At 37.4% G+C, this 10,159-nt stretch overlaps 1 protein-coding gene across 1 annotated transcript; it reads right to left on the bottom strand.

Annotated features, from left to right (window-relative positions):
* Positions 1-406: 406 nt before the first annotated feature.
* LOC127869214 (uncharacterized) lies at positions 407-3,512 on the bottom strand. Its single transcript, XM_052411581.1, has 3 exons — positions 3,346-3,512; positions 1,597-1,697; positions 407-1,108 (listed from the first exon to the last, which is right to left on the bottom strand). Exons 1-3 carry the CDS (start codon positions 3,401-3,403, stop codon positions 959-961), a joined length of 309 nt encoding a protein of 102 aa, XP_052267541.1. The 5' UTR covers positions 3,404-3,512; the 3' UTR covers positions 407-958.
* Positions 3,513-10,159: the final 6,647 nt, after the last annotated feature.

Genomic DNA, 10,159 nt, shown 5'->3' with positions numbered 1-10,159 from the left:
TTGTCCCTGAACAATATGTGTGGACTGCACAGATTCATCTGGTACGACACTTTACGCACCTGCATTAAACTCCCTTTTCACAGAGCATGGTCCAATTTTAATATATCCCTTGTCTTTCCCATTTAAATATACGCTTAATCTAGTACGTACATAACCAAATGTATCTGTTTGAATACAATAAGCAAGAATCACAAATTAATAAGCCTTGGTTTTATGTCAAACCCATGATCCACATATTTAAAATAATTATTATCAAAACACTGTGTAATTTTCTTTCTGTTATTATATCTGCAATGTAGACCACAGTACATCGTATACAAAGTATAAAAAGCCTTTTTATCAAAGGTGAGTGTATTTTGCAACACTTTCCACAGACAAAGTATGTTCATTTAACAAATACAAAAAGTGCGAGACGATAATATTTATTAGCAGAAGCGGCCTTAAATACATGAAGCACAGCTTAGGAATTTACAGATATTTACGGCAAATAACAGTTTACAGCTCCTGGTCTCAGTTTGAAAACAATCGATTCGTTTTGTTTAAATTAACAGCATTCTTGAATAACTGGGCTTAACGCATGTGCGTAAAGCGTCGTAATAAATTATCAGAGCAGTCCAAACAGGCTAATCAGGGACACCACTTTGCACCATTATTGGACTTTCGTTTAGAAAATACTTCTTTAGCACGAACAATTCCCTAAATGCGGAAAGAGTCGTCCATGATTAGCCAGTAATTACACACGCAGAACAGGGATGACACTTTTAATACATGCATTAAGACCAGATTGTTTGTTAAAATAGTTTGTCTTGGGAACACACTTAAGTATTGTATCGTATTTGATAAACAATTGTACGAATGAACTAATTTATACCACTGAAATACAGTTCTTAATAAAAAGCTGATCGAAGAGTATAACGACGAAGAAACGTGAAAAGCCGAGGTTAATGTTAACATAGTGTTAGTAGTCGAAGTAATCCTTATCGCATCTCTCATTGAGATCTCGAACGATCTTCTCGCACGTGCCGAAATCTCGCAAGTCATCTGGTATCACAATGACGATGTTGTTGATTTCATTGCTCTTTGGATCCCTCAGGATGAAGTCGTTCCCCTAATTGTACAAATAAACATAATTGCAGTGCTTTGTGAAAAAAGAGTTTAATGCTTGTGCAAAAAGTGTCGTCCCAGATTAGCCTGTGCAGTCCACACAGGCTAATCAGGGACGACACTTTCCGCCGAAACTGAATTTTCTCTAAGAAGAGTATTTCTTTATAATAAAAATATCATAAAAGTGGAAAGTATCGTCACTGATAAGCCTGTGTGAACTGCACAAGCTAATCTGGGAAGAAACTTTACGAACATGCATTAAACCCCCTTTTCACAGAGCACGACCCATATGTTACATGTAATATGTCTCATTTGTCTATATTTTATGCGTATACTCAACCAAACCGTAAAGCGTTTAATATCTAGACTTCAGATTTCCTACTTGCCCCGTACAAATCGATAAGCAACAATAATCAAAAAAGTTGTTAAATCGGTCGTTTAACAACAACAAAACAAATGTGTCCATCGTAGATATTACTAGTAACTGCGTACCATGGAGTGCTCCGAGAGCCCGCAGTTTGTCGCAAAGGTCCGCAAGGCTTCGCTGTTACAGTCGTCTGGAAACCGAAGAGGTGAGTCCGTCGACCACCAGGCTAAAAATACATCAACAACGCCGGGTTTTAGCCAGTATTAAAAATGCCGGGGTGGGGGAGGGGGTTGCTAGTGAGGATGAAAAGAGGCAGTGTGACCTTATAGGTGAAAATTTGTCGATTTTAAACTGTTTACATTGTAATTATTTCATAGAGTTGTTTACACTTATGTACACGAGCATAAATTACCTGCATGGACATTTTGTTGTATTGATACTCGTTTAATTTCTTGCAAGCGTAGAACTATTATCATATGACCCGCGTATGACATATGCCGCAAGCGTAGCTCCTGACAATACGAGTCGTGTTTTGAGAAAACTGGGCATAATGCATGTGTGTACAGTGTCGTGCCAGATTAGCCTGTGCAATCCGCACAGGCTAATCAGGGACGACAGTTTCCGCTTTTATGACAATTTTTCTTTAAATAAAGTCTCTTCTTAGCATAATTCCAATTTAGGCGGGAAGTGTCGTCCCTTATTAGCCTGTGTGGACTGCACATAGCCTGTGCGGACTGCACAGGATAATCTGGGACGACACTTTACGCACATGCATTATACCCAGTTTTCTCAGAACGCGACTCATAGTGTGCGAATAGACAGGCTGGCCAGGTTCTACGCTTGCCGCGGTCCGTTCATGAGACCACGGAGCCTTGCTCGTTATACCGGACAGGTTGGCTCCTAACCAAACAACGCACACTGGTCATATATGACATAAACCCCATTTTCGCATGACGTTGCTTAAATGATGCCCAGCAGTTGTCAAAGCGGATTTTAACAAAAATCGCCCCACAATCGTTCTATCAATATTCGACTTATATAAACTTATATAACAAAAATCGCCCCTACAGTCGTTCTATCAATATTCGACTTATATAAACTTATATAACAAAAAGTGAAAATTGAGTCTTAAACGTAGCACTAATCGAAGCAAGAGAATAATCAGTAACAGCAGTAGTAGCAACAATAGCAGTAACAGCAGTAGTAGCAACAATAGCAGTAACAGCAGTAGTAGCAACAATAGCAGTAACAGCAGTAGTAGCAACAATAGCAGTAACAGCAGTAGTAGCAACACTAGCAGTAACAGCAGCAGTAGCAACACTAGCAGTAACAGCAGTAGTAGCAACACTAGCAGTAACAGCAGTAGTAGCAACACTAGCAGTAACAGCAGTAGTAGCAACAATAGCAGTAACAGCAGTAGTAGCAACAATAGCAGTAACAGCAGTAGTAGCAACAATAGCAGTAACAGCAGTAGTAGCAACAATAGCAGTAACAGCAGTAGTAGCAACAATAGCAGTAACAGCAGTAGTAGCAACAATAGCAGTAACAGCAGTAGTAGCAACAATAGCAGTAACAGCAGTAGTAGCAACAATAGCAGTAACAGCAGTAGTAGCAACAATAGCAGTAACAGCAGTAGTAGCAACAATAGCAGTAACAGCAGTAGTAGCAACAATAGCAGTAACAGCAGTAGTAGCAACAATAGCAGTAACAGCAGTAGTAGCAACAATAGCAGTAACAGCAGTAGTAGCAACAATAGCAGTAACAGCAGTAGTAGCAACAATAGCAGTAACAGCAGTAGTAGCAACAATAGCAGTAGCAGAAGCAGTAGCGGTTTTAGCACTAATAAAGTGAATGAATTGCAACACAAGTCTTACCTGTCACTACGGAGATCATAAGACCTATGACGAAGAGGAAAACCACAGCCTTGCTCATCTTTGTGGACTAACAGGCACGGACAGACAAGCAGTGGTTTAACTGAACATCAGTGTGATCAATTTATAAATCATTTCCTACATTTACAGCCAGTAACGGACATTCGCACTTAGGCTATTACAGGATTATGCATGTTTTGCTTTTTCAAGTCCCACTATTTGTATTGACGCTAGAACGTGTCCTCGATCGTGTATGATTAAAACCTACCTACATGTATGTGTTCCCCAAAATGTACAGTTTTGTGTGAAGCATTCATATCAAAATTATGATATTTTTTAATATTCATGCAAAGTTGGAAATGTTTCATTTGGTCATTTTGCTATTTGAAAAATCAACATTTTATTGCTGGTAATGAAAACCGAATTAAAACAACGTAGGCCTTAAAATAGTTAACAAACGTAAGTGCTGTACGGCCTCATGTCTTTCGCAGGCGGCTAGATTTGTATTGAACAAGGATATAGGACTTGACCGGTTTGTCTTGATATACAAGTGCGGTGGTCTTCACCGACACAACACTCGAGGCATCTAGTAGAGCAGCAAGGGTCGGCGGATGTGTTTACTTCCTTTGAGCAGCAAGGGTCGGCGGATGTGTTTACTTCCTTTGCAATACTACAAATTAAATGTGCATATGCAATACCAAGAAACCTATTATTGTTCTATACTCTATAAAAAATGTAATAGTTTTACACATTATAAATAAATTATAATAGTAGGAACTATTCAATATTTACATAATTATATTATCAAGAAGTATATGATATTTTAGAGGAGTTGCATTGTTTTGCAAAAGCACAGAGACGTGATAGGAGATTGGTTAATGTGTGGTCCCCGTATTCAAACTATCTTCATATAAGTTGCGAGCAGTAATTTCAAATTGAGTTTAAATTGTATGTACCGTTACGTTTGGATGGTTAACTGTCACAGTGGACAACGCTAAATGAAAACTGTTTACATGGTAACGTTCTATTATATCAGAGAGCTCTTGATGCCAATGGAACACTCACTGGGATAGTCGTCGAAGCAGGATGCGATCTTATGGGTTAAAATTGTATTGGACATGGGTAACACTATTTGAATGCCATATGTTCATTATTTAATTCCTGTGCAGTCCGCACAGGCTAATCAGGGACGACACTTTCCGCCTAAACTTGATTTTCGGCAAGGAGGGACTTCCTTGAAACTAAAAATACCATAAAAGCGGAAAGTGTCGTCCCTGATTAGCCTGTGCGAACTGCACAGGCTAATCTGGGATGACACTTTACGCACATGCATTAAGCCCAGTTTTCTCAGAACACGACTCTTATTAACAACTTTCATAACGAAACACGCATCATAAAAATATACTTATTTAACAGGGATCACCGTATTAGAACGGTCAATGCAAAGCATCGGGGATTAAAACCGGTTTGAAAATTAGCCGATCCGAATCAGGTTCCTCCTGATTTTGAATAACACACAAACAGCACACTGACAACAATTGACAAATTATGTTTGATGAACAGAGACCATTAGACCTTATGTCTGATGAACAGGGACCATTAAACCTTATGTTTGATGAACAGAGACCATTAGACCTTATGTTTGATGTATAGAGAGCATTAGACCTTATGTTTTTCTCCTTCTCCGGTATACGAAGCAGTCAACGCTATATCTTTTACCCCATACCCTGAGGTCTGAATATTGAATATCATATTTCGTTTTGGGGCGACTTTTTGCTTGCCTGAATCCAATTTTTCACGCTATTGCTGTTCATGTTTGTAATTCCGTTGTTATACGATGTAAAGGTAAGAAAGAAGTCAATCCTATTTATATTAGCTAGATTGTTTCGTTAGCCCCAGCTTGTATGTAACATTCTCCGCTATCCTGGTAGAACGAGTACCTGATATCTACGGAGAAGATCTTCTAAAGGCTCCCTAGCTCACAAGGGATACTATGGAAAAGACGTTGAAAAACATACATGCATAAAATACAGCAGACAATTATGTGACCGCGTCTCTTAAGCATAGGTTTATTGAATCTTCATATCTTAAAAACGCAGACAATAAGTATTTATTGATGTATCCGTTTTATCTAGGATGTGCGTCTTGACCTAAGAGGTTTCTTTTCCCAGCGCATATCTGCCATTTAATGTAAAGTGTTTAAAATCACGTTTGTTTGAGTACATAAAAAGGCACTCCATTTAATGTCTTTACAAGCCATTATAAACCACACGGACGAAATACAAAAAGAGATAAATCTATATGGATATCAATCTGAATCCTTTTGCAATCGAATGCTTGTGGAAAAGCATTCATCTTTTTCTAAAGTGGCTGTATGTTATATTGTGTCGTGTTGTCAGTTATCTTCCTAAAAAACATAGAACATTTCAAACTGTTCAATCTGATCACGTAAACAATGCTTCATGGTTGTTTAATAAAAATCAACTGATAAATATATAACAGTATTTTGATGACAGCATTTTCAAGTATCATCCGCAATATAAATACTTAAGTTATTTTTAGGAATTCGCAACTAAAATTCGATTTTGTTTTCGATGCGTCAATCTTTGAACATGTTCCTTTAAGAAGTCGTTTGCACCAGGAAATATGTGGATGAGTAGTGATATTCGATATGTCTTGAAGGAACTATTTTTCTTAGTCTGCAGGCTACAGATCAGTAACTCGGTATATCAAATGACCCGCAAGCGGAAAACTGATGTGCTGTTTCCTGATAATGCAACCCCCGCTAATGGGTCATAATATAATTCTTTACGTGATCAATAGAGATGATAACCGATTCGGGTTTAGCATTTTAGACGCTGTATTCTATGACAATGAAAAGTAACACAAAAAGTTCCAACACAAATACAATCAAACAATTACAACAATCCATCTATTCAACATTGTACTCATTGATCGTGGTCAATATTTCATTTGGTTGTATTCTTGCGCGTTTTGCATTCGTTTAGTGAAACCGTTACAGTGCACTCACTCAGGTACTCTTCAACAGATTAAACTCACTTCAATATCGGTACCTAAATATTGTCAAACATAAAGGTCAGTGCCACTTTAATATTGGCGAACTATACTTTATCATACATATCCACATAGTCACAGAAGGTGTTAATAGTCATAGTGCGGGATGACTTGTATTTGCATGTGTTTGCATGAAAACACACGTAAAATATAGCAGTCACGGTATGTATGTCAGTGCATCTTACACGATGACTGCTAAACGTAATACAATTCGTTAAACAAACGTATGATATAACACTCGGGGTAGGTGTTCCAGTGCAAAATACGTAGTGACCGCTAACTGCATTATGATACTCTACACAAACGTAACATATAATCGTCTTTATGTACGGGGGCTATGACGTTTATCTTTGGAGCGGGATAACGAATGTAGGCGCGGTTTGACACTGGCGGCTACCTTCCGAAACAGCTAGATATATATCGAGACGCGTTCTGGGAAAACGGGGATTAATGTATGTGTGTGAAGCGTCCTTCAATATTATCATGTGCAGTCCGCACACATGCTAATCAGATAAGATACATATCGCGTTAATGGTATTTTTCGTTGTAAAAAAGTATCTTCATATTAAAAATCCAGTTTATGCGGAAAGTGGCTGATAAGCCTGTATGGTTTGCAAACTCTAAGCTGGAACAACGCTTTCAACACATGAATTAAGCCCAGTTTTCGCAGAGCGGGGCTCACATCATTACCGCTCTGATATGCGCCCAATATTAAGAATACCAATAAGGATTAAATATGTTCGTCAGAAAACGTTTCTCATGCACTTGATTAACCTTTATTGCGAATATTAACATCAAATAATCAAGCGCTGTACTTAAATGAGTCGCGTTATGAGAAAACTGAGCATAATGCTTGTGCTTAAAGTGTAGTCCCGGATTAGCCTGTGCAGTCCACACGGGCTAATCAGGGACGACACTTTCCGCTTGTATCACATTTTTCGTTTGAATGAAGTCTCATATTAGCAAAAATCCAATGTAGGCGGAAAGTGTCGTCCCTGATTAGCCTGTGACGGCACTTTACGCACATGCATTATGCCCAGTTTTCTCAAATTAATAAACAATAATTTGCATTTTTTGAAATAGTACAAAACAATGAATTCAACATCTAGTTAAACAGCGTAGATAACGTATTTCCATTTCCGCAAGATTGTAACCTGAAAACGGATCTTAAGAAATGTAACTCTGTTACATTAACCGAGAACAACAAAGATTTGTCTACCTTGAATTGCACACAGTTTCTTCAGCTTATTTCTAAGCTCTATTATTAGTCGAGAAGCTGAGGAACCTTGTTCTGGCCATGAAAAGTGCGTGTATTGATTTTACCATTGTACAGCGTCGATGACGTGAAATCATGACTTGGTATTTTTTTTGCACCCATGCGCCACATATTAAATATTTGGAAAACACTTTTTATTTACATTCTAACATTTAAGATGAAATCGGCAACTCTGATTATCCGATTCGTAAAAATTGATAAATATGACGTATTTATATTCTTAAACTTTCATGTTTTATCTATTATAGGTATATAATATTTAGTAAAGAAAAGTTGCTCAAATGATAATACTTATCTCTTGACAGATGGAATATTGACTATGTAATAAAGCGATTTAAAGGCTTGACGTTTATAATACACATTTAGTAGTATAGATATTTAATAAGGCATCCGAAATGCGAAATGGCGCCTACATTTTTACAGGAAGCATACAAAACCAAGAATATATCGTGGTTTTGCAACTGAGTTTAATTGTATTGCTAGTAAACATGCAAAGTTACACCCTCGGAATGTAAGGCATCATGCATTTTTACATGATATGTCCTCCATCGCTCATACATTCAATGCAGAAAATTATATTCCATTCATATGATTACAACACAAAATGGGCATTTAGTATAAATTCAACAGTTTAATGGCCATAACATACGTGTAGCCAATGGCGTAAGAGTGATGTTACAGAATCGTTTTCATCTTCATGAACGCATTTATCGTAAACGTCAAACAATGTCGTAATTTCATCATTGAGGAATCAAAGGCAATGCCTTTAATGATATAAACTTGTCATGAACTTCGTGTAAAATCGCCTAATTTCGTACATTTCTGTCACCTCGAAACGACCTTCGAGTATGTGAGTTAAACTACGATACTTTTGTCAAATGCAGTCGTGGTGTAGTGTAGCGTTGTACATCAACTGCAACATGGTTACGACATGGTTATTGCATATTGATTTTTGCAAACGTCGATGCCATTGCAAGAGAAGCTGGTCATATGTGCGGTGAAACTAAAACATCAGTTTTATAAATTTTTATCTTCAAAGTTTGTACATGTAAACAATAATGAAACTGCCCAATTAATGGACATGATGTTTGTCAATATATGTTTCTATTTTCGTTGTCCTCTTCAAAACCCATCGACATTAAATTAAATATAAGTAATGATAAGTTGTGATGTTATCTTTTGGCAGTATGTTCTTTCTCGACGTCCTGGTTGAAAAGGATTCGCTAAAATGGTAGAAAAAGTGCTTTATTCCGTTTCAAATATAGAAATTGTATATCTCTAATGACAATCATAAGTTAATTGCTGTTTACAAACAGTCTCAATAGTTGTGTCCTGTATTAAGGTTGTAAACTTCATGTATTAAAGTATACACTTTAAGAACAAGAATAATTAACCCATTTATGCCTAGTGGACTCTCCAATCCTTCTAAATTGGATCCATTTATTTCCAAAATTAGGGATGTCTAGTACATTTATTTCTATATTTAGAATATTTCTTATGCGGACTGCACAGGCTAATCTGTGACGATTACCATTTTGGTAAGAAGAAACTTAAAACGAAAAATACAATACAAGCGGAAAGTGTCGGTCCCGATTAGCCTGTGCGGACTGCACAGGCTAATATTGGACGGCACTTTACGCACATTCATTAAACCCCTTTTTCACAGAGCACGGCCCAATTTTGTTTCGTGACTCAAAATTTTCGGACAGAATGTTTCACAATGTAACAACCCTTATAAAATATGATAAATCGGTAGATCGGGTAGGCCTGTCATATCAAAGGTTTACAAACATTTTGAAATGTAAACCGTACACACCATGCATACTTATAATTTAATTAAAATTCCATTAAAAACGCATGATTTTTGTGTTTATGTACGTGCGTTTAACCAGTGATAAAACATCCCTGGTAAAACTTAATATGACCCTATTGAAATACAAAAATATTTCTGCATCGACCGGAAAGCTCCACTCTGTAGTTTATCCTAACAGTGCACGAGATGTTCAAACAAACGTGTTTGCTTTTTGTGGTGGCTTGAAACAAAATGCAAACGAACTAACAAACAAAAAAGCACCGCGACACGAGTGGATACATTTATTTTTATTTCAACATTCTTGCTTGGATCATAGACGTTATTCTAAAATTTTGCATTTTTCATATTTGAATTTGTTATTGTAGACATCTTTGGGCAATGCTCTGTTGAAAGGGGACTTAATGTATGTGCGTAAAGTGTTGTCCCAGATTAGCCTGTGCAGTCCGCACAGGCTAATCACGGGCGACACTTTCCGCTTTTTTGATATTTTTCCTTCAAATAATGTATTTTTTTAGCAAAAATCCAGTTTAGGTGCAAGTGTCGTCACTGATTAGCCTATGCGGCGGACTGCAGTGTCGTCACTGATTAGCCTGTGCGGCGGACTGCAGAGATTTATCTGGGACGACACTTTACGCACATGCATTAAACCCTAT

Source organism: Dreissena polymorpha, chromosome 2, assembly GCF_020536995.1.
Source record: "Dreissena polymorpha isolate Duluth1 chromosome 2, UMN_Dpol_1.0, whole genome shotgun sequence".
Taxonomy (NCBI): Eukaryota; Metazoa; Mollusca; class Bivalvia; order Myida; family Dreissenidae; genus Dreissena; species Dreissena polymorpha.
Note: the sequence above shows the minus strand (reverse complement) of the source record. Positions and strands in the feature narration are given on the sequence as shown.